The 25,836-nt window shown below is 39.5% G+C and overlaps 1 protein-coding gene and 1 long non-coding RNA gene across 10 annotated transcripts in view; both read right to left on the bottom strand.

Moving 5' to 3' along the window:
- Positions 1 to 25,836, bottom strand: part of NRG3 (neuregulin 3) — a 1,055,421-nt gene that overhangs the window by 137,130 nt on the left and 892,455 nt on the right. For 4 of the 8 annotated variants that reach the window (XM_077895215.1, XM_077895216.1, XM_077895219.1 and 1 more), the window contains exon 4: positions 1,540 to 1,566. The exons of 1 other annotated variant lie outside the window; for it this stretch is intronic. In XM_077895215.1, the coding sequence (XP_077751341.1) occupies positions 1,540 to 1,566 (27 nt within the window). The remainder of the gene's footprint in view (positions 1 to 1,539; positions 1,567 to 25,836) is intronic. 3 more of the 8 variants (XM_077895217.1, XM_077895221.1, XM_077895222.1) reach the window with 1 other exon arrangement.
- LOC144312475 (uncharacterized) overlaps positions 17,627 to 25,836 on the bottom strand; it is a 47,425-nt gene continuing 39,215 nt past the window's right edge. For both annotated transcript variants that reach the window (XR_013377964.1, XR_013377965.1), the window contains 2 exons: positions 19,325 to 19,691; positions 17,627 to 17,761 (listed from right to left, as the gene is read on the bottom strand). This is a non-coding gene — a long non-coding RNA (uncharacterized LOC144312475). The remainder of the gene's footprint in view (positions 17,762 to 19,324; positions 19,692 to 25,836) is intronic.

Genomic DNA, 25,836 nt, shown 5'->3' with positions numbered 1-25,836 from the left:
CTGAGCTGCCTGCTTTTTCTATGATATAACATCCAAATAATAGAATGCTAATGAAAAATACCACAAAACAGGCAAGATCAATTCCAGTATAAATATTAAATCACTAAGCTCTAATCAACCTTAAAAACTTCCAGCAGTACACGACAAACTTGACATCTTCTCTCAATATATCAGAGGTACCTGGGACTCAACATTTCCAAACCTAATCTAGTAAAACATCTCCCATAAACTGCTCTTCTTCCAGTTTTCTTTTTTGGTAAATGGGGCCCACTTTTTATCTAAATGAACCCTGCATCATCCTCGATAATCTCCTTTTTCTAACTTTCAACATTAACTCTTCTCAAATAGTTGTTGATACCATGTCCTAAATACCTATCATTTTCCCCACATCTCCCACAATCATACTAGTTCATACTAAGATCATCTTGCCTGAATAGATCTTAAATTCTCAACTGTATATCTACTCGTTTATTACCTATTATCTGTAAACTTACTAGACTGTGAGTACCATCAGACCAGGTTTTATTGGTCCATTTTTACTATTTTATCTCTAACATTTTGCAATTTTTCTTTGCTTATAATGAGCACTTGATAATTATTTGCTGAATGAATTAGTGAATAGATAAATGAATACAATTAAATTTATAAATAGTATTATAATAACCATAATCAAGTATGAAGTATTAACATCTATATTCTGTAAGAGAAAAATCTGAAATTCAACAAAAGCCAAAGAAGCAAAGAATTATTAATTTGGATTTCAAGTTTAGGTTTTCTCGATTTCACTAACTTTAACTCCTGAGTAATCCTCCATTTTAGCACCATGATGTATATCAAACCCTCAAATTTTTTTTTATTTTACTTACAATATAGACTCAGAAAAATATAGTCAATTCTTAATGTAATTATCTATGAACATAATGATAATAATAATTCCTGAAATAATAAATCCTGTGGAAGGCATCCTACCGCTTTAAAAACATACCATTTACTGCAAGTGCTTTCACCAGAAATATTTTAATTTTGTAAATGGAAATGTTTATATCGCCAATACTCCAAATTGATTGATACTAAAATGTATAAAGCATAGTCATCATGAAAAGGAAAAGGAATTAGAGCAGAAAATAACAAAACTAACATTTTCTAAGCCATCACTATTTTTTTTCAATCATTTATTGAGTGTTTGCCATCTTGTAGACATTGTGCTAAGCAATTTACATGTGCAGTGAAATAGGAACTATTATCATCCCTATTTTACAGATAAGAAAATTGAGAAATAGAGCAAACAAAGCCAGGAGCCAAATCCAACTTCTGTATGATTCCAGAGCTGCACTTAACATTCAATTGCCTCCCCAATAAGTAGTTAAGTCTTTCATTTTGAGCCATTACTTAGTGAAAAATCGACAAAAACACTTTTTACTACTAATAGCATCTGATACTGAGACATTTCAATTATAATCAGATGGCAAAGGAGAATACTATATACATTATGAAACTTAGCTTTTCTGGATATTTAAGGAGCAAATTGTTTAGTCTTACCCATGAATTCAATCCCCAAGTGGTCTGCTACACCAAAGTCAGCATGTAAGGAAGAGAAACAGAAAAAGAGAAAAGATTAGAAAAAAATCCACACAGAATTCAATGTTTATAAGACTGACCTTTCAAGGCAAAGAATACGTCTTTATTTTAGCAACCATTTTTTTGGGACAGATCATTTACCGATTGCCAACAAGTAGGGCTGCTCTGAACACCGACTTGTATTTCCCAATGGCCTGGAGCTTTAGATGAAATAATACTGCATCAATTACCAATTATGCTAAGTATAAATTTGGCAAAAAAGAAAGGAAAAAGAAAGAAGAAAAGTAAAAGAAAAAACGTTCAAAGAACATCTGACAAAGTTATTTTCAGAACTCATATTTTATGTAGAATAACTACTTGTTCAATATGAATTTATCTGGATCTCTATGTTAATTATATGCCAATAAAGGACTTCATAATGAAAAAAGAAAAGAACTTCTGTAGGACATCTTAACCAGGCCCTCTTCACCTTCACAAAAATGAAATGCTACTGGATTTTTCCCCCCTTGATTTGTTAGTTGAGAAACCTGGGGTTCAGTGAGACTAAAGTTTACACTTGTCTCAAAGACAGCAGGTCCAGGGCACAAATCCAGTCTGTCTGACCGGTTGTCAGTCTTAGGACTATTAAACTTGGCAGTGCTTCTTATCAAAAATTGCATGACAGATGTGTCCATGTCTATTTTCCATGCGTGTGGACAGCTGACCATTCTGACCCAGTAAATGCTAATGTCTGTCTGTGGTCACAGTGACAAACTGGGCCTGCCTATACCCAGGCATTCAGCCATAGAGTCTGTTTATTTAAATGGTGCTTTCTCTTAATTATTCAGTTATTTGCTCGTTCACTTTTAAAATTCACTGTATTATTTAATGATGGTTTTTGTTGTAGTAATCTATTTCTTAAATGAGAATACATTAAAAAAAAGTATTGCTACAATCGTATTTATTTCTAAGACTAATTACTGGGCTTCTTTTTCTGAATTTTCTATTTAGCAAAGAAGCTTTTCTTTTTAGAAGATATGCATTCAGTTATCTTGATTATCTTAGTGCCTTTCCTAGTTGTAAAGAATTCATTTTTAAATTTTATTGTGGCAAAATACACATAACATAAAACTTGCCATTTTAACTGTTTGGAACGCTTTTGTGACATTAGTTACATTGGCAATGCTGTGCAACCATCACCACTGTGTTTCCAAAACTTTTCTGTCACCCCAGAGAGCTACTTTCTGTACCCATAAAGCTAGAATTTCTCACTACCCCCGCCCACCGACACACACACACAAGCCCCTGGTGACTCCTAATCTACTTTCTGTTTTCATGGATTTTCCCAGGAGTAGTTTATTTTTAAAGTAATTAACTGAGACATGTCTTTTATATAAAGAAAGAACATAACAACGTTTTTTAAGAGTAGATGCATTATTTTTTTTTGACATGATGTTTTTGTGACTTCTCACGGTATACTATGGTAGAGGCCTAGCACGCTTTCGTGAAAAGATAGTCTCTTTGTTCTCAAGTAATTCAGAAACCAGAGGGAGCCCACAGACACAAAGCTTTGTTAATTCTCTGTGATAGTGCTATAATGGAAAACTAGAACATACGCACTGGCAGGAGAGGCCAAGGACCCATGGCTTGCCCTGGGGAGAAACAATATGCCATGTGAAAGAATGGGATGGTCGAAAAGTTGCAAGACCATGTGTGGGTTGTTGTGTGAATAAGAAACTTCCTGATTGTGTGCATGTGGGGCCCTTGAGAGAGAGAGAGAGAGAGAGAGAGTAGAGCTGTGGATAGGCATTTCAGTGAGATTACCTATCATGAAACTAAAGGTAAGGAAAGAAAAAGATTTGGGATTAAAAACAAAACAAAAACCAAACTTTTGCAAATGGTCAGCATGGATGTGCAGGAAAGAAATCACGAGAAGAAAGCATATAGAAATATGGGAACAAAGCACCTCAAGTAGTGGACCACGATGTCGATGACTGGGCAGTTAGAAAGCCATTAGGCCCTCAGCCCGGTTGAGCAATACCTTCCTGGGTTGCTGAGGTGGTTCAGAAATGGCTGTTTGTCTACTCTCTGTTTTGCCAGCAAACAGAGCCAAAGATCACTCTTCATTCTTTCTCACAGTCTGGGCTGCCCCACCTCTCTATGGGGCAGGGCATATGGAGGATCAGGCCTGGTGAGTCTGCACATTGAACCAAGAAGTGAGTGGCAAGCTTGATAAATTTGAGGGCAGTCTTAATTCTTTAAGCCACCATGAATTTAGGGCTGAGAGAAGAGACAAAGCACAATTTGAAATGTATCTAAACACTGAAAGGTAAGTCGAATTTTTAAGGAAAGGACTTCTTAAGGAAGTCTTCTCTTAATGTAGCAGAAAAGCTACATCTAATTACTAGAGTTGTAACTCTCAGAAATACGACCAAGCAAGGTGGCATTTATCTTCTTGAATTTTATAAAGAAATGATTTATTTTTATAATGATATTCATGAAAATTGACACCACCAAAACATCCAAATAAAAAGATTATTTAAAATCTTGCTCTCTCTCATGTGCATACATGAGGCAAACACAACAGACACATGCACACACTTCTATCATTTAATGAAAGTGCTAAAAACTGTGATCATTATTACAGGTCTAAAGCTACTGATGTACTTTGTTTTACACAAAAGGATCAATGAAAATTCATAAAGAACATGAAAGAAAATCAATTAATTTTGACTATTGAATCATATACAGAATATTACGAGTAATATTTCTCGTAACCCTTCACTGGTTATTTCATTCTTTTCTTTCTCCCTCTCTCTCTTTTTTTTTAGAAAGGGAGAGAAAGGGGGTGGCAGGGTCAGAGGTAGAGGGAGAGACAGAATCTTAGCTCAGTGTGGAGCCCAATGTGGGGCTCCATCCCACAACCCTGAGATCATGACCTGAGCTGAAATCAAGAATCAGAGACTTAACTGACTGAGTCACCCAAGCACCCCTCACTGGCTATTTCTTAAAGCAAATAGACTTCCTGGGGATATTCATGCCTGCATAACAACATCAAGAGGAATATGATGAGAATTAATTAATTTTTCATTTATTTATTCAGTCAACAAAGTACCTGCCAAGAATTATACAGATACTGGGGTGGAAGAGGAGCCACATAGATAAGCAAAACCAATTTGATTTCCCCTATGGCATGTATTAGAATATGTAATTTCTATCATTTTAACAGTATAAATATATATATATATATTAATTGGAATTTGATTTGCCAACATATAGCATAACACCCAGTGCTCATCCCATTAAGTGCCCCCCTCAATGTCCATCACCCAGTCACCCATCCCCTTGCACACCTTCCCTTCCACTACCCTTTGTTCACTTCCCAGAGTTAGGAGTCTCTCATGTTCTATCACCCTCTCTAATTTTTCCCACTCATTTCTCTCCTTTTCCCTATGATCCCTTTCACTATTTCTTATATTCCCTGTATGAGTGAAACCATATAATGATAGTCCTTCTCCGATTGACATGCTTCGCTCAGCATAATACCCTCCAGTTCCCTCCACGTTGAAGCAAATGGTGGGTATTTGTCGTTTCTAATGGCTGAGGAATATTCCACTGTATACATAGACCACAGATTCTTTATCCATCATCTTTCAATGGACACCGAGGCTCCTTCCACAGTTTGACTATTGTGAACATTGCTGCTATAAACATCAGGGTGTACGTGTCCCGGCATTTCATTGCATCTGTATCTTTGGGGTAAATCCCCAGCAGTGCAATTGCTGGGTCATAGGGCAGATCTATTTTTAACTCTTTGAGGAACCTCCACACAGTTTTCCAGAGTGGCTGCACCAGTTGACATTCCCACCAACAGTGCAAGAAGTTCCCCTTTTCCCAATCCTCTCCAACATTTGTGGTTTCCTGTCTTGTTAATTTTCACTATTCTCACTGGTGTGAGGTGGGATCTCATCGTGTTTCCCTGATGGCAAGTGATGCGGAGCATTTTCTCATGTGCTTGTTTGCCATGTGTAGGTCTTCTTTGGTGAAATGTGTGTTCATGTCTTCTGCCCATTTCATGATTGGTTTGTTTCTTGGGTGCTGAGTTTAATAAGTTCTTTATAGATCTTGGAAACTAGCCCTTTATCTGATATGTCATTTGCAAATATCTTCTCCCATTCTGTAGGTTGTCTTTTAGTCTTGTTGACTGTTTCTTTTGCTGGGCAAAAGCTTCTTATCTTGATGAAGTCCCAATAGTTTTTTTTTGTTTGTTTGTTTCTCTTGCTTTCATGGATGTATCTTGCAAGAAGTTGCTATGGCCAAGTTCAAAAAGGGTGTTGCCTGTGTTCTCCTCTAGGATTTTGATGGAATCTTGTCTCACATTTAGATATTTCATTCATTTTGAGTTTATCTTTGTGTATGGTGTCAGAGAATGGTCTAGTTTCATTCTTCTGCATGTGGCTGTCCAATTTTCCCAGCATCATTTGTTGAAGAGACTGTCCTTTTTCCAGTGGATAGCCTTTCACCCTTTGTCAAATATTAGTTGACCATAGAGTTGAGGGCCCATTTCTGGATTCTCTATTCTGTTCCATTGATCTATGTGTCTGTTTTTGTGCCAGTACCACACTGTCTTGATGATCACGGATTTATAGTGCAACTTGAAATCCGGCATTGTGATGCCCCCAGCTCTGGTTTTCTTTTTCAATATTCCCCTGGTTATTTGGGGTCTTTTCTGATTCCACACAAATCTTGAAATTATTTGTTCCAACTCTCTGAAGAAAGTCCATGGTATTTTGGTAAGGATTGCATTGAACGTGTACATTGCCCTGGGTAGCATAGACATTTTCACAATATTTATTTTTCCAATCCATGACATGGAATATTTTTCCATCTCTTTGTGTCTTCCTCAATTTCTTTCTGAAGTGTTCTGTAGTTTTTAGGATATAGATCCTTCACCTCTTTGCTTAGGTTTATTACTAGATATCTTATGGTTTTAGGTGCAATTGTAAATGGGATTGACTCCTTAATTTCTCTTTCTTCAGTCTCATTGTTAGTGTATAGAAATACCACTGATTTCTGGGCATTGATTTTTTATCCTGCCACACTGCCGAATTGCTATATGAGTTCTAGCAATCTTGGGGTGGAGTTTTTTGGGTTTTCTGTGTACAGCATCATGTCATCTTTGAAGAGGGAGAGTTTGACTTCTTCTTTGACAATTTAAATGCATTCTATTTCTTTTTGTTGCCTGATTGCTGAGGCTAGGACTTCTAGGACTATGTTGAATAGCAGTGGTGAGAGTGGACATCCCTGTCTTGTTCCTGATCTTAGGGGAAAGGCTCTCAGTTTTTCCCCATTGAGAATGATATTTGCTGTGGGCTTTTAATAGATGGCTTTTAAGATGCTGAGGAATGTTCCCTATATCCCAACACTCTGAAGAGTTTTGATCAGGAATGGATGCTGTTTTTGTCAAATGCTTTCGCCACATCTATTGAGAGGATCACGAGGTTCTTGTTTTATCTCTTGTTGATATGATCTATCATGTTGATTATTTTATGAGTGTTGAACCAGCCTTGCATCCTGGGGATAAATCCCACTTGGTCATGGTGAATCTTCTTAATGTATTGTTGGATCCTCTTGGCTAGTATATTGTTGAGAGTTTTTGCATCCATGTTCATCAGGGATATTGGTCTACAATTCTCCTTTTTGGTGGGTCTTTGTCTAGTTTTGGAATTAAGGCGATGCTGGCCTCATAAAATGAGTTTGGAAGTATTCCATCCTTTTCTATCCTTCAGAACAGCTTTAGTAGAATAGGTATTATTTTTTCTTTAAACATTTGATAGAATCCCCCCCTGGGAAGCCATCTGGCCCTGGGCTTTTGTGTGTGGGGAGGTTTTCGATGACTGCTTCAGTTTCCTCCCAGGTTATTGGCCTGTTCAGGTTTCTATTTCTTCCTGTTCCAGTTTTGGTGGTTTGTGGTTTTCCAGAAATGCATCCATTTCTTCTAGATTGCCTAATTTATTTGCATATAGCTGCTCTACATTTTTAAAATTGTTTGTATTTCCTTGGTATTTGTTGTGATCTCTCCTCTTTCATTCATAATTTTATTAAATTTTTTAGTCTTTTTATTTAAATAAGGCTGGCTAATAGTTTATTTATCTTATTAATTCTTTCAAAGAACCAACTCCTGGTTTTGTTGATCTGTTCTACAGTTCTTCTGGTCTCTATTTCATCGAGTTCTGTTCAAATCTTTATTATCTCTCTTCTTCTGCTTGGTGTAGGTTTTACTTGTTGTTCTTTCTACAGTTCCTTTAGATGTTCCTTTAGCTTGTGTATTTGAGTTTTTTTTCCAATTTTTTGAGGGAGGCTGGTATTGCAATGTATTTCCCTCTTAGGACTGCTTTTGCTGTATCTCCAAAATTTTGAATGGTTGTATCTTCATTTTTTATTAGTTCATGAATCTTTTTAATTTTTCTCTAATTTCCTGGTTGGCCCATTCATCTTTTAGTAGTATGCTCTTGAACTTCCACGTGTTTGAGTTTCTTCCAAATTTCTTCTTGTGATTGAGTTCTAGTTTCAAAGCACTTTCAAATCACTGTGAAAATACGCAGGGGACAACCCCAGGTATTGGTTGAGACCTAATTTGTGACCCAGTATGTGGTCTATTCTGGAGAAAGTTCCATGTGCACTTGAGAAGAATGTGTATTCAGATGCATTTGGATGCAAAATTCTGTATATATCTGTGAAATCCATCTGGCCCAGTGTACCATTTAAAGCCCTTGTTTCTTTGGTGGTGTTGTGCTTAGAATATCTGTCATTTGCCAAAAGTGCCATGTTGAAGTCTCCTATTATTAGTGTATTATTATCTAAGTATGTCTTTACTTTGGTTATTAATTGATTGATATACTTGGAAGCTCCCACATTAGGGGCATAAATATTCATGATTGTTAGGTCCTCTTGTTGGATAGACACTTTAAGTATGATATATTGTCCCTCTTCATCTCTTACTACAGTCTTTGGGATAAACTTTAACTTATATGATATGAGGATTGCTACCCCTGCTTTCTTTTGAGGACTATTTGGTAAATCGTTCTCTAACCTTTCATTTTCATGCTGGAGGTGTTCTTGGGTCTAAAATGAGTCTCTTGTAGACAGGAAATAGATGGGTCTTGCTTTTTTATCCAGTCTGAAACCCTGCATCTTTTGATGGGATCATTTAGCCCATTCACATTCAGAGTAACTATTGAAAGATATGGGGATCCCTGGGTGGCGCAGCGGTTTGGCACCTGCCTTTGGCCCAGGGCGCGATCCTGGAGACCCGGGATCGAATCCCACATCAGGCTCCCGGTGCATGGAGCCTGCTTCTCCCTCTGCCTGTGTCTCTGCCTCTCTCTCTCTCTCTCTCTCTGTGACTATCATAAACAAATTTGAAAAAAAAAAGAAAGATATGAATTTAGTGTCATCGTAATACCTATGCAGTCCCTATTTTTGTGGATTATTTCTTTGGGCTTTCTTTTTTCTTTTACAGAGTCCCCATTAATATTTCTTGCAGAGCTGGTTTGGTGGCCACATATTCTTTCCATTTCTGCCTATCTTGGAAGCTCTTTATCTCTCCTTCTATTCTAAATAAGAGCCTTGCTGGATAGAGTATTCTTGGCTGCATGTTCTTCTCATTTAGAACTCTGAATATATCCTGCTAGACCTTTCTGTCCTGCCAGGTCTCTGTGGAGAGGTCTGCTGTGAATCTGATATTTCTCCCCAAATAAGTTAAGAATCTCTTGTCTCTCGCTGCTTTAAGAATTTTCTCTTTATCTTTGAAATTTGGAAGTTTCACTATTAAGTGTCGAGATGTTGAATAATGTTTATTGATTTTTTTGGGGGGGGTACCACTCTATCTCCTGGATCTGAATGCCTGTTTCCCTCCCCAAATTAGGGAAGTTCTCAGCTATGATTTGTTCAAATATATCTTTTGGCCCTCTGGCCCTCTTGGCATTTTCTGGAACCCCAATTATATGTAGATTCTTCCTTCTGAGGCTGTCATTTATTTCCCTTGACCTTTCCTCATGGTCTCTTGTTTTTCTCTTTTTTCCTCGGCTTCCTTCCTTGCCATCAACTCATTTTCTGTGTTGCTCACTCTTCCTTCCACCTCATTAACTCTCATCTTAGGACCTCCAGTTTGGATTGCATCTCATTTAATTGATTTTTAATTTTGGCCTGATTAGATCTCAATTCTGTAATAAAAAAGTCTCTAGAATCCTTTATTCTTTTTTCCAGAGTCACTAGTACCTTTATAATTGTGCTTCTGAATTGGCTTTGTGACATTTAATTGTAATACATATTCTGTAACTCTGTGGCAGAAAGTACTATTTCTGCTTCTTTCTTTTGTGGTGAGTTCTTCCTTCTAGTCATTTTGTTCAGTGCAGAGTGGCTGTATGAGTGGGCTGAATCAAGAATATCAACCACAACTTAAGTAAATTTCACCCTAGATGATTCTGATGAGGTCAGAGACCAGAAAATGAAAACAAAGATCAGAACAAAATAAAAGGACCCCTAAAGTGAAAAACAAATCTTAAAACAAAGTACTAAAAAATAAAAGGCCAAAAATCTCAAAGAAGAAAAATAAGAAAAAGAAAAAAAAAGAAGAGAAAAAAAAGAAAGAGGAAAATGAAAAAAAGAGAGATGGAAAAAAGGGGGGGTACTGGGAGATGGTGGTGGTGAAGTGGTAGTGGAAGGAGAATGTAGTCTACCTGAGGGTTCCTAGAGGGTGGTCCTCTTGGTTCTGAGTGTATGAAGTTCTGTATGTTAGAAGATGCTCAGTCTCAAATTTATATAAACCAGTAATACTTGTAGAAGGCCCCAACATTGACACCAAAACATAACTGAGGTAAAAGAGGGGGGCAGAATGGGAATGAGGAATCTCAGAATGAACCAGCACAGTATGCCACTTGGTTGTAGGTGCATGCTGGTCGTATTTTAAAAGGTATTAACTTCCGCCATTGTAGAACGAAATAAGGTAGAGAAAACAAAAACTCATATCTAGTATATCTCCCAAAATTAATTTGAGTATGTTGAAGGGAATTTAGAAGTGGAAAATATATCTAGGACCTGTAATTGTAGAAATATGAAAGCCAGAAAGAAACTTGAGAATGAAGAGGTGGTAAAATATTGTAGTTAAGGTAGAAAAGAGAAAAAAATATTGGAAATTTTTAGTCTGATATAAAAATGAGTTGTACTGGAAAAGGGGGGAAAAGAGGGGTACTCTCTGGTTCTATATACTGTAAATCCCTCGACTTCCCTTGGAGCTTTCCCACGCTGCTGGGTCAAGAATTTGCTCTTCCCCTGTCCTTCCAGCTGGTCTTCTAGGGGAGGGGCTGCTGTCCTGATTCTCAGGTGTGTGCACCTGGGGAGATGCCTCCCCCCCCCCCCCCGCGCTGGGTGCCGGGCTCAGGGGGAGCTGTTGACCCCAGGTGGCCCCACCTCTCCCAGGCACAAGGTGACACCAGGAGGAACAACATTAACCACTGGCAGTGGCCAGCTCTCCAGCCCTGGAGTCAGCTCACCCAGTAACTACCTGCAGCTCCCAGTCCACATTGGTCTAGGTGCTTCCCAGATGACGCAGGTACACAGATCCCAGGGCTGCAGCTCCCAATGGCAGCAGGGTGCAGACCCCTCTGCCTGCAGCTCCCCCCACCCCCGGACCCACCAGCTTCTCCCCAAGGCCTGCTGGGTGTGTGCTCCAGCCCTTTACTGAGATCACCCAGTGTGCAGTGTGCTCCCCAGGGCACCCTCCTCTAGTAGTGATCGCGGGAGACGGGAGGCCTCCCTGTCCCTCCTGGGTTCAGGCCGATTTCCCTGCTGAGCACTTTCAGTTCAGGAAGAATCTGGGGCAGATGTTTAAAGTTCCCACATCTCCGGGGCTGGGCTCTCCTGTCCTGAGGCTGTCGCTGCCCTCCTTAGCCCGGCTCCTCGTGGGCCCCATCCCCCACTTGATTCCTTTTTATTTAACTTTTTTCTGCCTTCCTACCTTGTTAAAAGTGAAAACCCTTTGTAGCATTCAGACTGTCCTCTTGTTACGTCTCAGGTAGAATTCACAGGTGTTCAGGATGGTTTGAAAGTTATCCAGGTAAGTTGGGGCCAGGTGAGGTGAGGACCCTACTCCTCCACCACCTTGCCCTGCCTCTCCCTCTTGTTAACAGTTTGGTTAACTTTTTTCTGTTCTTAATTCCCTTCACCTGTTTGGCCCATTCCTCCATCTCCCCATCTCTGGCAAGCTCCACTTTGTTCTCTGTATTTATGAGTCTGTTTCTGTTTTTGTTTCTCCATTTGTTTTGTTTTGTTTAAATTCCACATTTAAGTGAAATCACATGGTATCTGTCTTTCTCCATCTGACCTATTTCACGTAGCGTAATACCCACTAGGTCCACCAACGTTGTTGCAAATGACAAGACGTCTTTCTTTCTTTTTTTTATGGCTGAGTGATATTAACTTTTTGTGGCTGAGTTTGATTAACTTTTATTTGTAAAAATTACAGTTCTTTGAGGATAGTCACATCTTTGGATTATATAATAGTGGCTAACATTTATTGAGCACTTACTCTTACCAGAAATTGCTTTATATATCATTTTGCAGAAACGTAGAATGTCACTATCCTTATCCAGATTAGGAACAGAGGCAGAGAGACAGGAAGGAACTTCGCCTCAACTGCATTGTTGTAAATGGTGGAAACAGAATTGACACTAAGCAGCTTGACGCTTAGTGACTGGGTATATATACTCAGCATTTGTCTTTGCCCTCTCTATGAAGAAAGAGCAATTTTTTAAAAAAATTATTTTTTTTAACACAAAACTATCAGGTAATGAAATGTTCAGGGAGGAGGTATTGAATCCACTTAAGAGAACAAATTATTTTCATGTATCCTCAGGCTCACTTCCTTGCTTACCTGTAGTTTATTGATACAGTGCCGAATATAAGCCAGGTGGAGGGGGGTTCTCTCTCTCCAGGAACCAAACTGGCAAATCTCTAATATATCTTCATTGGTTACCAGGGGCATTTCTTCATGATGACACTGGTCTAATTGAAGTGATTTGCTTGCATAGGGGTATGTAGGTATGTACACCTTGCAAAGGGTACATAGTTGTGTCTGAATATGTTCCAAACATTGAACCAAATAATTGGCAGTGTACTCAACAAATGACTGCAGCCCTGTTACAGACCCGATATGCTTTTTTTTTTTTAAGGATTTATTTATTTTAGAGAAAGAGAAAGAGCAGAAGTGGAGAGAGAGGGGCAGCAGGAGAGGGAGAGAAAATCCTAAGCAGGCTCTCCACTGAGTGCAGAGCCTGACCACGTAGAGCTCCATCTCATGACCTCGAGATCATGACCTGAGCTGAAATCAAAAGTTGGACACTCAACTGACTGAGCCACCCAGGCGCCCCTAAGCCTGAAATATTCTTGAGAGTTGAGGGTGTGGCAGGTGACTAGATGGACAAACTTAATATTCCATAAAGTCAAAAACTCCTGGAAATTCAAGGCCCACATTTTCCCAAAGTGTCCCTGGTTGCTTGTGTGTGAGCAGTTTGAAGTCTCTCTATTCTTTTTTTCCATATGTTGACAGACAGAGGCTACCAACAATGTCCTTAGTGTGGACAGGGTGAGGAAGAGCAAGAGTTAAAAATCCTTAACTTGATTCTAATCCCAGGGTGAGATGAAGCAAGAGGCTACCCAGCTTGTGACAAGGGACTCACTGCAAGGGAGCCCCAGGACAGAGCAACATGAATGCAGGTTTCGGTGCCATTTCTGTGTTACATGTAACTGAACAAGGCAATTCTATCACTGAACAATCCCAAATGTGATGCTTTCAAGCCCTGTCCCACGGGGTGTGGAGAGATATGCTACATGAAGACACTGTTCCGTGATTTAAAAAGTTAGAATACTGGCTTAAAGTGCAACAGGTTTCTGCACTGCAAGAATGTCCAATGACCTTCATATGTGTGCTGAGACTCTCCTGGCTGATTCAGGAGGCAGCATCTCCCACCTGGATGTAAACAACCACTTTGTCATGAAGAACCTGTGGAATTAATGACGATGGCACCTACTCTGGGAAATAGATGCCATGTAAGTGCCCAGGAAAACCACCACCCAACTATAAACCGTGTCAGTTATAAATGTTTTTTCCTTAATAACTGAACTGAAATCTGTTACTGTCTAGAGTCCACCCACAGGTCCTTGTCAAATGGCTTTTCACTAGTGACACTTCAGGAAGAAGTAGTCCATCCCAACCGAGAAGACTAAATTGGATTTAGGAAGATGGTAAGCTGGGTCTTGAATATTTGCTGACCCCTAGCAGCTGGGCTTATCGTTCTCTAGTAGTTTGTAGAATCATTGTAAAGAGATGTAATTGCCTCATGCTTCAACACTGAGTGTATCCTGCTTGCTCCCAGATAAGATCACAGACATGGTTATGAGATGTCCTATGTGGAGACATTGGTATGCATGTCACCATTTATTATTGCAAGATAGATGATGCAGGAAAGGCTGGGACACAGACTTGAGGGTTTCTTTTTTTCTTTTTCCTTTTTTTAAAAGATTTTATTTATTTATTCATGAGAGACACATGGGAGGAAGGGGGCAGAGACACAGGCAGAAGGAAGCAGCTCCATGTGGGGAGCCCGATGTGGGACCCTGCAATCGTGACCTGAGCTGAAGGCAGATGCTCAAACACTGAGCCACCCAAGTGCCCCTATATATAGCTTCCAGAAAGATTCATGGGTCAAAGGACAAAGGAACAGGGTTCACCACAGGCTACCAGAGCATATAAGTGTGCCATCAGAGAGGAGTGATCCCCTGGCAGTCATTGAGAAAAGGAGCAGAGTAGCAGCCTGACCTGACTCTTTGAGGCCTGAGTTCCTAAAGGGGGGAGGGAGGAGAGCAGGCTAGAGCACCAGCCCGAGGCTGGGGGTGGGGATGGGAGACAGGACAGTCACTCTCTGGGTACCATTGTCCTAAGAGGAGAGAGATATTATCACATCATCCTTTTTCCAGATACTTAATGCAAGTTAGGAGGTGAATTGCAGGGCAGATTCCAAACTCTACGCTCCCTCTGCTAAATGATGCTACCTTGTTAACTATGTATTTTTATCAGCACTATATATTCAATTTTAAACTTTACACATGTTAGTAAATAAATCTTAGAAAGTAAAACATCATATTGATATGAAATTGACACCTCTCTCTCTACCCCCTAAAAGTAATTCCTGTTAATTTTTGGTTCTAGCTTTTTCTAGTCTTTCCTCTGTGCCTGTAAAATGAAGTTAAGGCCAATTTTACACAAAATCACAGTACATCATGAACCTGAGTCAGAGGACATCCTATGGCCATTTTAGCCCTATCATCCCAATGCCCCTCTCCCCTCCATCATATCAGAATTGACAGCTTTTTTCACTGTTGAGAGTTGAGCCCTGACATTATTACTGTGGCCAGCCTCGTAACAGGTCATCAATCATTAAGAAGCAAAATCACTTTTCCAGAAAAGCACATAGCCCCATGCTCCTTCCATGGGCCTGTTATACCACATGGCTTCTTTATTTTTCTTCCCAAAAGCGCTATCGCCAGTTCCTTTATTTCACATCCTCTAAATAAGAATGTCCATTTGTAGCAATAGCAAGCACAGAGACTGTGCTACGTGGCCAGGCGGTGCCAACTCAAGAGGAGCTTTCTGCTCCACGAGATAAAATATTGAAACAGGGTTGCAACAGGGTTTATGAGTGACCATCTGCCTAGCCTGCTCCTCGAAGATGAATCTCGCCTAAGCAGCCTGTGGAATTTTCCAGGGAAAACATCTTGGAGCTTTCGACTCAGATCTGATTCCATGGTCACAATTACTGACTGAAGAACTGAATGAGAATTAGCATCACATTGATGTTTTCATTCAAAAAAGATACTGCTTTTTTGATTATATGATTAAGGAAAGCAACTTTGTACAGCTGAAAACACCAAGAGCTCCTGCTCCTGAGCTTGCAGTAATTCCTCCAGAATCTTCTCATATTTTTTTGGCTCTCTCAACTTCTCATATTTTATTGGCTGGGCATTTCAACCCATGTTATTTCATATAACTTAAAAATCAGCTGTAATGTAGTCAAGCCCCCTTTACCAGTTGGAGAATATAAGCTTCTGTGAAAACCCAAAGGTCATATTTGAAGGTTCCTGGATTCTTAGGGTGGAAAGTTACTTAAATCTCATGAGTGAAGGGTTGATGCTTCTTTTCCTCATTGAATTATCATTGCAACTTATCATAGAGTCTGACACTTTGTAGATGCTCGATAAATATTTATTGAATGAAATGCTCTGTGGGTCAGACCCTTTGCCCACTGCAGATTATATTCATATTCCTTCAGAGCACATCCAGCCTGTACACTGTCACTTCAGTTTTTGAGGATTCCAAGGAACATGACATCTCTGGTGGCAACTCTTCCAATACCAAAAAAAAAAAAAAAAAAGAAAGAAAGAAAGAAAGAAAGAAAGAAGAAAGAAAGAAAGAAAGAAAGAAAGAAAGAAAGAAAGAAAGAAAGAAACAATACCTGCAAATGTTTTTAGAAAGTTTTCCCCAATCAAAGTATATTTAGTTAAGGCTACATGAGTCTATACATCCAAAGTCCAAAAATGACCAGGTTGTTATCGGAAAAGTCCAATATATGCATCTTTGTCATATGATTTTTGTGTATAACTTAGGATTCACTTGAATCAATTATCAAGAGAAAGATATTAAATTTCTCATGGTAATTAAAATACTAGTGTATACACTGCTTAAAGAATGACTCCTTAATAATCTCAAAATATTTATGCAGCCTTTGAAATAGCTATTGTGTGCACTTTTACTAACTTATCAACTTGAACCTATTTTAATTATCAAGAAAGACATACAGAAGAGATTATGATTAATAGATAAAAGGATTATTATAAAATGGGGAAAAGTGTTCCTGTAAAAAGGGAAATAAAAGAAAGGAGTACATGGCAATCAGCATTCCATGTTTTTATAATTGCCACACTAATTAAAGTCTTTGTTAACACATTGTTTTAATATTGTGTCTTTAAGCATTCCTGAATTCAAAACTGCAATGTCTTCACAGTTGATAGTAATTCAGAAAATGATGAATATATTTTAAGAAACATTGTTCTAGGGGTGCCTGGGTGGTTCCATTGGTTACGCATCTCACTCTTGACTTTAGCTCAGGTCAAGGTTGAGCCTTGTGAGGCTCCGTGCTCAGTGGGGAGTCTCCTTGAGATTCTTTCTCTCTGCCCCTCCCCCTACTTTGTTCTCTCTCTCTCTCTCTCTCCCCCCCCCCCGTCAAATAAATAAATAAACCTTACAAAGAAAAAAAAAGAAATATTGTTCTGAACACAACTAACATACAGCTCCCAACAGAGATGACCACTTTGGTGACACAGAGATCCCCAAAAAAGGAGTCATCTGCTTCTCATCTATAAAAGACGAAAGAACCATAGGGAAATATTACCTAAGGTGAAGTAGAAGATTCTTGGACCCAAAACAACTTCCCAAGGTATTCCATGCCAAAACAGTAGCAAAGATAATTCATCCAAATGAGGCAAATCAAGGTCATAACCAGAAAGAGGTACTCTTAGGTCGGGACTCAGAAAAATGGGCGGTAGCTGAGAAAGTACAATTTATGACAGGCCCGAGTAACTGTTTCAGGGCTAAGGCCAAAAAAAATCACGTATGTTATAAGCTTATTCTATAATAAAGCAAACTATAAAGTAAAACTAGAATGTTATCCCTCAGGCTATATTTGCCACCTGTGTCTTTCAGATTTGGGGGCATTTCCAACACACACACACGAACACACACATACAGACACAAACACAAATTCTATACTTGGGGTTATATAGTTTATTCCTCATTAGATCATGAATCAACGTCAGGGAGGGGAAAAAAAAAAACAGGTAAATTTTTTTCCACCCCATTTTACCATTTCAGTCAATTGAGGTCTTCACCCAGGTGGCTACTCATATAAGAAGTTCTTATTTTAACGTCTCTTGAAAAAAAAGGAAGCATTTGACAGCCACTGGAATTACAGAAAAAAGCCTCTTTTGCATGAAAAATCTTGGGGCTTTTCTCCGTACTTCGTGTGACCCTCATGTTCTGCTCTCCTGTGCTCAGCCCTTGCGTCTTCTCCATGCACAGACTGAGCCCCACCTATGGGACGAATGGAAGTGTCTCAACACAACAGATATTTGGAAGAACTGCTTTTCTTGCTCATCTTTTCATACTCAGCTCAAACAAGATCCCGAGTGGCGTCCTCCCCAGTTAACACTTTGCTTTTTCAATTTTATCTCGTGGTAATTTATCCAGCAAGCTCACCTTCTTCGGGACTATGTTCCCTATCTCGTAGGCATTAACTGCTCAAAGCATTTTTGTTGTCTAAACACACAAATCAAAGCATAATGAGCCTCTGAATAAATCAATCAGTTTATTTGTTTAAATGCATTTAATTGTGGTGCCTAAAGTTGCGTGTTGTGCTTCTAAAATGATTCATAGGATCAGGCAACTTGGGTAGAAAATATGGCAATTCTGTGGTTTCTATTGTTAATTATGTTTCATTGCTTCCTTGTGACAAGATAACACATTATAATATTGGGGGGCATCTTAATTTGTTTTTTAATTCTATAAGTTTTTTTTTAATAAAAAGCAATGATATTGGAATAGTTTCATAGCTTATGATCCCTATGCTGGATATTCCTGTTACCAAATTTAAAAGCCACATCAATTTATACTTATAAACCCCTGAACACCTGGGAATACTTGATAATGAGCACAACAGAGGACACACTTAGGCTCACTAATGGATTAATTTATTACTTTTGCGGACTTAAAACGTAGCAATAGGATGAAACTTTTTTTTTTCTCTAAATGCATAATCAGCCAAGAGTGTTATTTGTCTCATTTAAATGCAAAGAACGATTCTTCTTTTGCTACCTGCTTCCAAATCCATTAAGTAGTTAATAACGTAAGGACAAATGTAAGCTTCCTTTATTTAAGAGAAATAAAGAAATAGAAATTAAACTGGCACAGCCTTCTCACAATAATGGCTTCCCCCAGAGTAGCTGGATTATTCTTGGTAGAGGAGAAAAATCAAGGGAAGTTCCTTTATTAAGATAATGGAAGAAACCATTATCTAATTCTGCCCATAATTAGCTGGGACCTCAGTCCAATCCCCATACTTTGAAGTTCTTCCCCTTGTCCTCCCACTACTTTCTTCCAACAGGCTTGGTAACTATCTGTATTTCCTAGCTGCTTAATGAAAATCCTCATTCTGCTGGGCATCCTATTCGTGAGATTACTTTTTCTAAGTGGTGTGTGGATGTCAGTAAGTAGCTCAGCATGGATATATCTAGAAAACTCTGATTTTGCATCACTTCGACATTAACAAGGCAAATGAACAGAGTCTACAGCATCATTCCCCTAAACTACCAACTGCAAATGATACACTCGAGGGTCTACAGGACCCCCTCCTGGTGCATCTTGATAGCACCCTTCCCAGAGACAGCGCTTTATAGTTGAGGGAACTAAGATCCACTCAATGTGGATTAATCCACTCAAGAAGCATCTCATTTCATTAACTCACACTGCTGTCACCCACGACGTGCCACCTTGACTTGCAGGGCCTGGTGCATCGAACATTAACGACCCACCCCCCCACCCCCCAGCCGGCTTGCCCGGCCCTACCCTCACACTCCCTCTCCAACCCCAACGCCTCACCTTGCCTGTGCAAGGCCTGTGAGCCCTGGAAAGCATGTCTTTCCCCACATGATGCCTCCAACAGAGATGGTCTTTTATGCGTATGCGCTCCTGAGCATCATCACACTTTACTCTAATCACTGCAGTTAACGGTTTGCTTGCCCACCTTTCCTCAAACGATGGTAAGCAACTTCATAAAAAAGACCATGCTTAACTTCTTTTTATATTACAGAGTCTGGAATCATTCTTGGCACAGAGGGAACATTTGATTAAATAAAGGAAAACTGTACAACTGCATGGGTTGTTGCAGTTGGACTCGGTGTGATCTCTGGGACGTGTCGTTCTTTCTATTCCGTGTCCCTTCCTCCAATGCTTCAGGGAGAAAGGTCTTAGCCATTAAGAAGAAAAAAAAAAAGAAAGTTATTGAGCTGGTCTGGAAGGAAGAGAAATATAAAATGATAGAGTTGGTGGGTTAGACAAAGGGTCAGACCCCACGCACAGACTCGTATGTTAAAGATTCTGCAGGAGGGAAGAGATGGAGGAAAGGCAGCAGCACGTGCAGAAGGAAGTCCGTGCCCTGCTTCGGCAGGCTGTGCTCGCCTTCCTCCGTCTACGGTTCGGGTCAGAGGCAGGGAGAGGGTTCCCCACACGAGATGGCCCGGAGCTTCCAAAGCACAGGCCCTGCAGCCACCAGAAGCACAGAGCAGCCCGGGTCCCCTGCACCCCCTCCCCTGCAGCAGCTTCACACCCAAGGGTGCAGTGCCGGCAGGTTCCAGACAGATGGGCCTCACAGACACCAGGTAGGAAGAGGGATGCGGGCCCTCTTATTCCCGACACACCTGATGGGCACAGCCACTGAGAGCTTTTGCCAGAAATGAGCCATGAAGTTGGGACTGCAGGATGCAGCAATGACCTCTGGGGACTGAAACTATGACAGTGATTAGGACAGCTCAGTGTGCCAGCATGGAGAGGTGGGGCTCAGCAGGTGCCAGCATGGAGAGGCGGGGCTCAGCAGGTGCCAGCATGGAGAGGCGGGGCTCAGCAGGTGCCAGCATGGAGAGGTGGGGCCGTGCCACCATCTCTGCCCTCCTCCAACCATGCCAATGCTTGGGTCACACGTCTTTACCAAGCTCTGACACAAGCTTCTGGGGACAGGATCAGGGACAGACGGTGATCCTACTTTTCCCTAACCCAGTGGGAAACAGGGGTTTTTCTTCTTAAAAACAGAAATGAGGAAAGTGAAATTAATATAACTTAAATTGGGACACCTGGGTGGCTCAGTGGTTGAGCATCTGCCTTTGGCTCAGGCTGTGATCCCGGGGTCCTGGGATCGAGTCCCACATTGGGCTCCCTGCATTCTCCTCCTGCCTGTGTTTCTGCCTTTCTCTCTGTCTCTCTCATGAATAAATAAATAAAATCTTTAAACAAAAATATAGCTTAAATTGCGTGAAGGCTTCATCTAAGCCGTCATCCCTCTGCGTACTTTACCTGTCTTAATTCCTTGAAAACCCACAGCACTTTTACGAATAAAACCTAGAGCTGTTTTTATTCCCACATCAGAGGTGAAACTGAGGCACCTAGAGGTTAACAAGTTTCCTTAACCCGTGACAAACAGTACTGGGATTCAAACCCAGTTTTTAAGTATTCTCTCTTCGAACCCACCACACAAATGGCCTTTTATACACATCCGCTCCATGTGCTGTGGACTGAAATTTGTTACTGCCACAAAATTAAGAAGCTGATTGATTAACTTATTATAGTGCAAAATTAGATGCAATTACACTGAACTCAATATCACCATGTTGTCCATAAATTTTACTCTACTTAAAATATTTTCTTTTTTAAATTGGCATTTCTTGCCCTCTGGAAAAAAAAACTGGAATATAAAATAAGGCAATTTGTATGGTAACTAAACAAAATATTTAAGCAGCTAGGTGCAAAGAAATTTTCAACAAATGTAGTGGGATTTCCAGCTGTTCAGCACTTATTATTGAAATGTTCTTCTATGAGCATTGGCTATTATTAAACCAAACAATTTTACTTAGTGTCAAGTCAGCTTGAATTTTAAGTAATTTTACTTTTCTTCATGTTAATAGATGGATGGTAAGCCCTAGATAAAAGGTTGAAAGCCATATGAAATTTAAATAATGACATTTCCCCCTCCCCCTTGTTCAAACTGAGCCCTCTCTAGAGGAAATGAAGTCTATTTGCTCGTTGCAGGGACTAAATTGTGAGGACGGCTCACTAGGGTCCACACATTCCACCCAAAGATATGGGTGAGAGGAGTGATCGTGTGATGGCTGGAGGCCCCAAGGCTCTGGAAGGTTAAGGAACTGCAGCAAACCACATCCTCCTCTGCACCAGCTTCATCTTTTCCTCCCAGTGCTAACATTCAACTGTCTCTGTGTTAAACAGCTTCTCTTCAGTAGAAGCTTCTTGAAGCATCCCCCACAGATGTGCACGGATGATTCTGCTCCCCGATTTCTCTCATGTTCCCTTCTGACCACACTGCTATCATCCTCCCTCTCACTTACTGAGGTGCAACCACCCTCACGTCCTTGTGGCTCTTCTAACCCAGAAGCATTCTTCTTCCTTAGAGCCACGGATGGACTACCTCGTCTATCTTCAGATACTCTTCCTTCGGATGTCAACACAGTTCAGTCTTCACCTCTTTTCAATTCTAATGGCATTTTAGCAGAGATCATATTTTATAAAAGAGCACTTTCTTATCTCCCTCACCCTACTATTCTTTATTCCTTAGAATTTATTATTTATTTATTTATTTTCCTTAATGATTTTATTTATTCTTGAGAGACACACAGAGAGAGGCAGAGACACAGGCAGAGGGAGAAGCAGGCTCCTTGAAGGGAGCCCGATGTGGGACTCGATCCCCGGATTCCAGGATCACGCCCTGAGCCAAAGACAGATGCTCAACCACTGAGCCACCCAGGCATCCCTCTTTGATAATTGTCTATTTCCCTCCCTGCTCCAAACTAGAATGGAAAGTTCCACGAGGCGGGGCTTCACCCGTGTATTAGTTTTCTAGGGCTGCCAAAACAAAGTGCCACAAACTGGGTGACTTGAACGACGGAAAGTCACTGCCTCACAGTTTTGTCTCACAGCCCGGAAGTCCAGGACCAAGGTGTTGGTGTGATAAGTTCCATAAGCTCTGAAGCAGAATCTGTTCCTTGCCTTCCTGCGGTTGGCTGGCAATCTTTGGGCTTCCTTGGCTTATGGATGCATCACCCCAATCTCTGCCTTCATCTTTATCTGGTATTTCCTGTGTGCCTGTGTCCAAATTTCCCCTTTTTACAGGGACAATCTGTCATATTGGATCAAGGCCCACACTAAGGACCTTATTTTAACTCATTTACCTCTGTAAAGATTCAGTCTTCAAATACGGTCACAGCTTGAGGTACTGGAGCTTAGAGGACTTCAATTATGAATCTTGAAGACACAACTCAACCCATTACAACTTGTATATATACAACTTGAATATATACAAGTCTTCTTACAATTATTTATGGTCTTACCTTTATATAGTGTGTGCATGTATATGTACCCACACTCATTATTGTCATCATCACCATCTTGACATTATTCTTATAATCTTCAATTCCTGCTAGTTGGTCTCATTTTTTTTCTAGTAGGGAATCTTCTACCTTTGAGTTTTTAGCAGTTCCTTATGAATTAACACTGAAGGCTGCTTCCTCTTCTAATTCTACTTGATACTGAAGAATAATCATTGTTCAGGAACCCTTCAAAGTGAGCTTTAGTTGTTTCATACAAATGCCTTTTAATAGATCATTTAATAGATCATATAGCATCATCTGCTATAATTCCCCAAATTTCAGAATGCTGAAATTGAATATCGTTTTTGCAGTGTGGGCTGTATTCTCTTCTTTTTCAAGAATGTTCCAAGTCTCTTTTCTTCTGAATCTTGTGACAAGTTTACCTGTTTGTTCTCTTTCTTCTGCTGTAACCATAATCCATTGATAAAAATAAGTCTCGTTAATGTTCTGCTCAATCTGCAGCGCTCATTCAGGACTTCTTCAGTTCTTCCACATAACTAAAAAAGGGATTTTTCAATTCTTTATGTTGTTCTGAACCCATAATCCCATCCAGGAAACAAGATAAAAGTGGTAGGAGAAAATTCATTTCTCTGGGGATAATGATGAAGTATAAAACAACCAGAGAATGTTTCACAACTGTGAGCTAGTGAACATCTGTATCAGAATCAGCCATAGGTACATGCTAAAGATGCAAATTCTATGAGCCATATTTTTAACAAACTCTCACTTGAAGTTTACTAAATTCTCAGTGTGTACATGCATGTGTGCATTTATTTATGGTAGCTTAAAAGTTCGGGGGCACTAATATTCCTTCTCAATACTTTTTGAGGTTGGCTTTCATAGAAACATTCAAAATGGCTAAAACAGAACACCTACTGTGTTTTTTCTCTCTCTCTCTCTTTAAAATATTTTATTTATTTATTCATGAGAGACGCAGAGAGAGAGAGGCAGAGACATAGGCAGAGGGAGAAGCATGGAACCTGATGCAGGGATCTTCGGATCATGACCTGAGCCAAAGGCAGAGGCTCAACCACTGAGCCACCCATGTGCCTCTGTCGTGTCTTTCTCATTCCAAGCATTTCTTCTTTCCTTTTGCTACAATATTTATACTCTTACATGTCAGTTTCTCTCTCTTGCATATTGCAAAGACTTGAGACAAATGATACATTTCCATAGTCTTTTATTAACTTTTCCCTTTTCCCAGTTTATCCATTTCCCTCAATTTCTGTCCTTTTATCACATAATTATTATGGTTTTTAATATCAATGCCCCCCCCCTTTTTTTGCATGCTCAGGAAGGTTTTAATTCTCCATTGTGCCTTACATGGGTAAGCACTATTGACATTTTATTCTGGCATCACAACTTATTTTATAAATCAGCAATTCCTCATTTTCAATCATACCATAGATGTAAAAAGGGAAATCATTTGGCCTTATCAGGAAGATATTTGTTGAGCAGGAAAATCCCAGGGGACTACCATCCATTTTGGCAGCAAGAGCAAAGATACAGCTCCATCATCTTAATTTTATTTTCAGATATCAAAGAAGAACATAGTTAATGCATATTGATCACCCATGAAGCCGGGTTCTTTCTGTATTAAGCACTACCACTGGTGTGTAGAAAACTCAAAGCAAGCATGAAACATTTAGACCTTTCTAAATTTCCAATCTGTGTTTTGGAACTCTGATAAATAAAAGCAACAGAATCTGTTATTTAACACTGCCTTAATTAACCCCTCATTAATCTTTTGGGGGGATATAATTGCTTTATTTTGCAAAATATGTCTCCGTTGGCTTTTTAGTTATTGTATCATAAATACGGTTTCTTTTTCTAAATGGGGATTGCAAGGGCTTTTTGGAACACAGGAGATAAAACTATTTGGACTACTATGTTAAACGTTGTTGAATGTATTTATGGACAGAATTACATTTTGAGATCGTCTCCCCATTTTCTAGATAAGGACATTGAATCTCAAGGACGATAAGTAATCACCTAAGATCATATTACTGATACATAGGAGTGTGGATTTAAACTCAAGTTTGTGATTCAAGACATAAATAACACATGTATCAGAAGCATTAAATTAGTTCAGTGATGGCAAGGTCAGAACTCAAACCCAGTCTTTGGTCTCCGGAGACAGTGCTTTTCCCAGCACAGATCTCTGACACTCAAGGAACTCTTTGTATTTGGATGAATACTCTGTGTAGCAGCGCCGTGTCAATAGGGGCTAAACGCAGAGTCCATCAGTGTGTATAATGGGCTTTAATTAGAAAGAGACACTTAAGGAAATGTTTTTGAAGCAAACAAATGAGGCACATAAAAAGAGTAACTTACCAGAACATATTAGCCAGCTAGCTTCCTTTTATAATTTCTGCCATTGTCTGTGATTTATTTTACTTCAATAATATGTAAAAAATGCACCTAACCTCTCAGTTGTATATGGTATCGATCATCTTGTGTTCTCATATATCTCTCTCTACAGATCTCTTCAACTATGACAAAAAAATATATATATATATATATATATATTGCGGGTTTTTATTATAGCATAATTGTATTGGTATAAAACATTTTTTAAATCTAACATATTTTATTTTATATATTTAGTTGCTATGTAGATTGGTTTATATTGGTTAATGGCTGGTTATCATCTTGATAAATTGTGCTTTTATCATTACTTAATGTCCCTTTTTATCTTGATTCATCCCATTAACCATACTTAGCACCTCGCCTCTCATTAATACTGTAACTCATCTTTAGCTTTATGCTTTTTTTCTAAAAAATGTATTTGACTAGTAGCTCTTCCCTATCCCTTTATTTTCTACCTTCAGTGATCATTAAAATCTGTTTCTTGGAAACAGCATAGAATTGTACTTGGCTTTCTCACCTAATCTTTCTTTTGATGGGATAATTTGGTCATTCATATGTATTTTAATATCTAATATGTTAAAGCTTAATCTT

The sequence above is a fragment of the Canis aureus genome, chromosome 4 (assembly GCF_053574225.1).
Source record: "Canis aureus isolate CA01 chromosome 4, VMU_Caureus_v.1.0, whole genome shotgun sequence".
Classification (NCBI taxonomy): Eukaryota; Metazoa; Chordata; class Mammalia; order Carnivora; family Canidae; genus Canis; species Canis aureus.
This window is presented reverse-complemented; position numbering and strand designations above follow the sequence as displayed.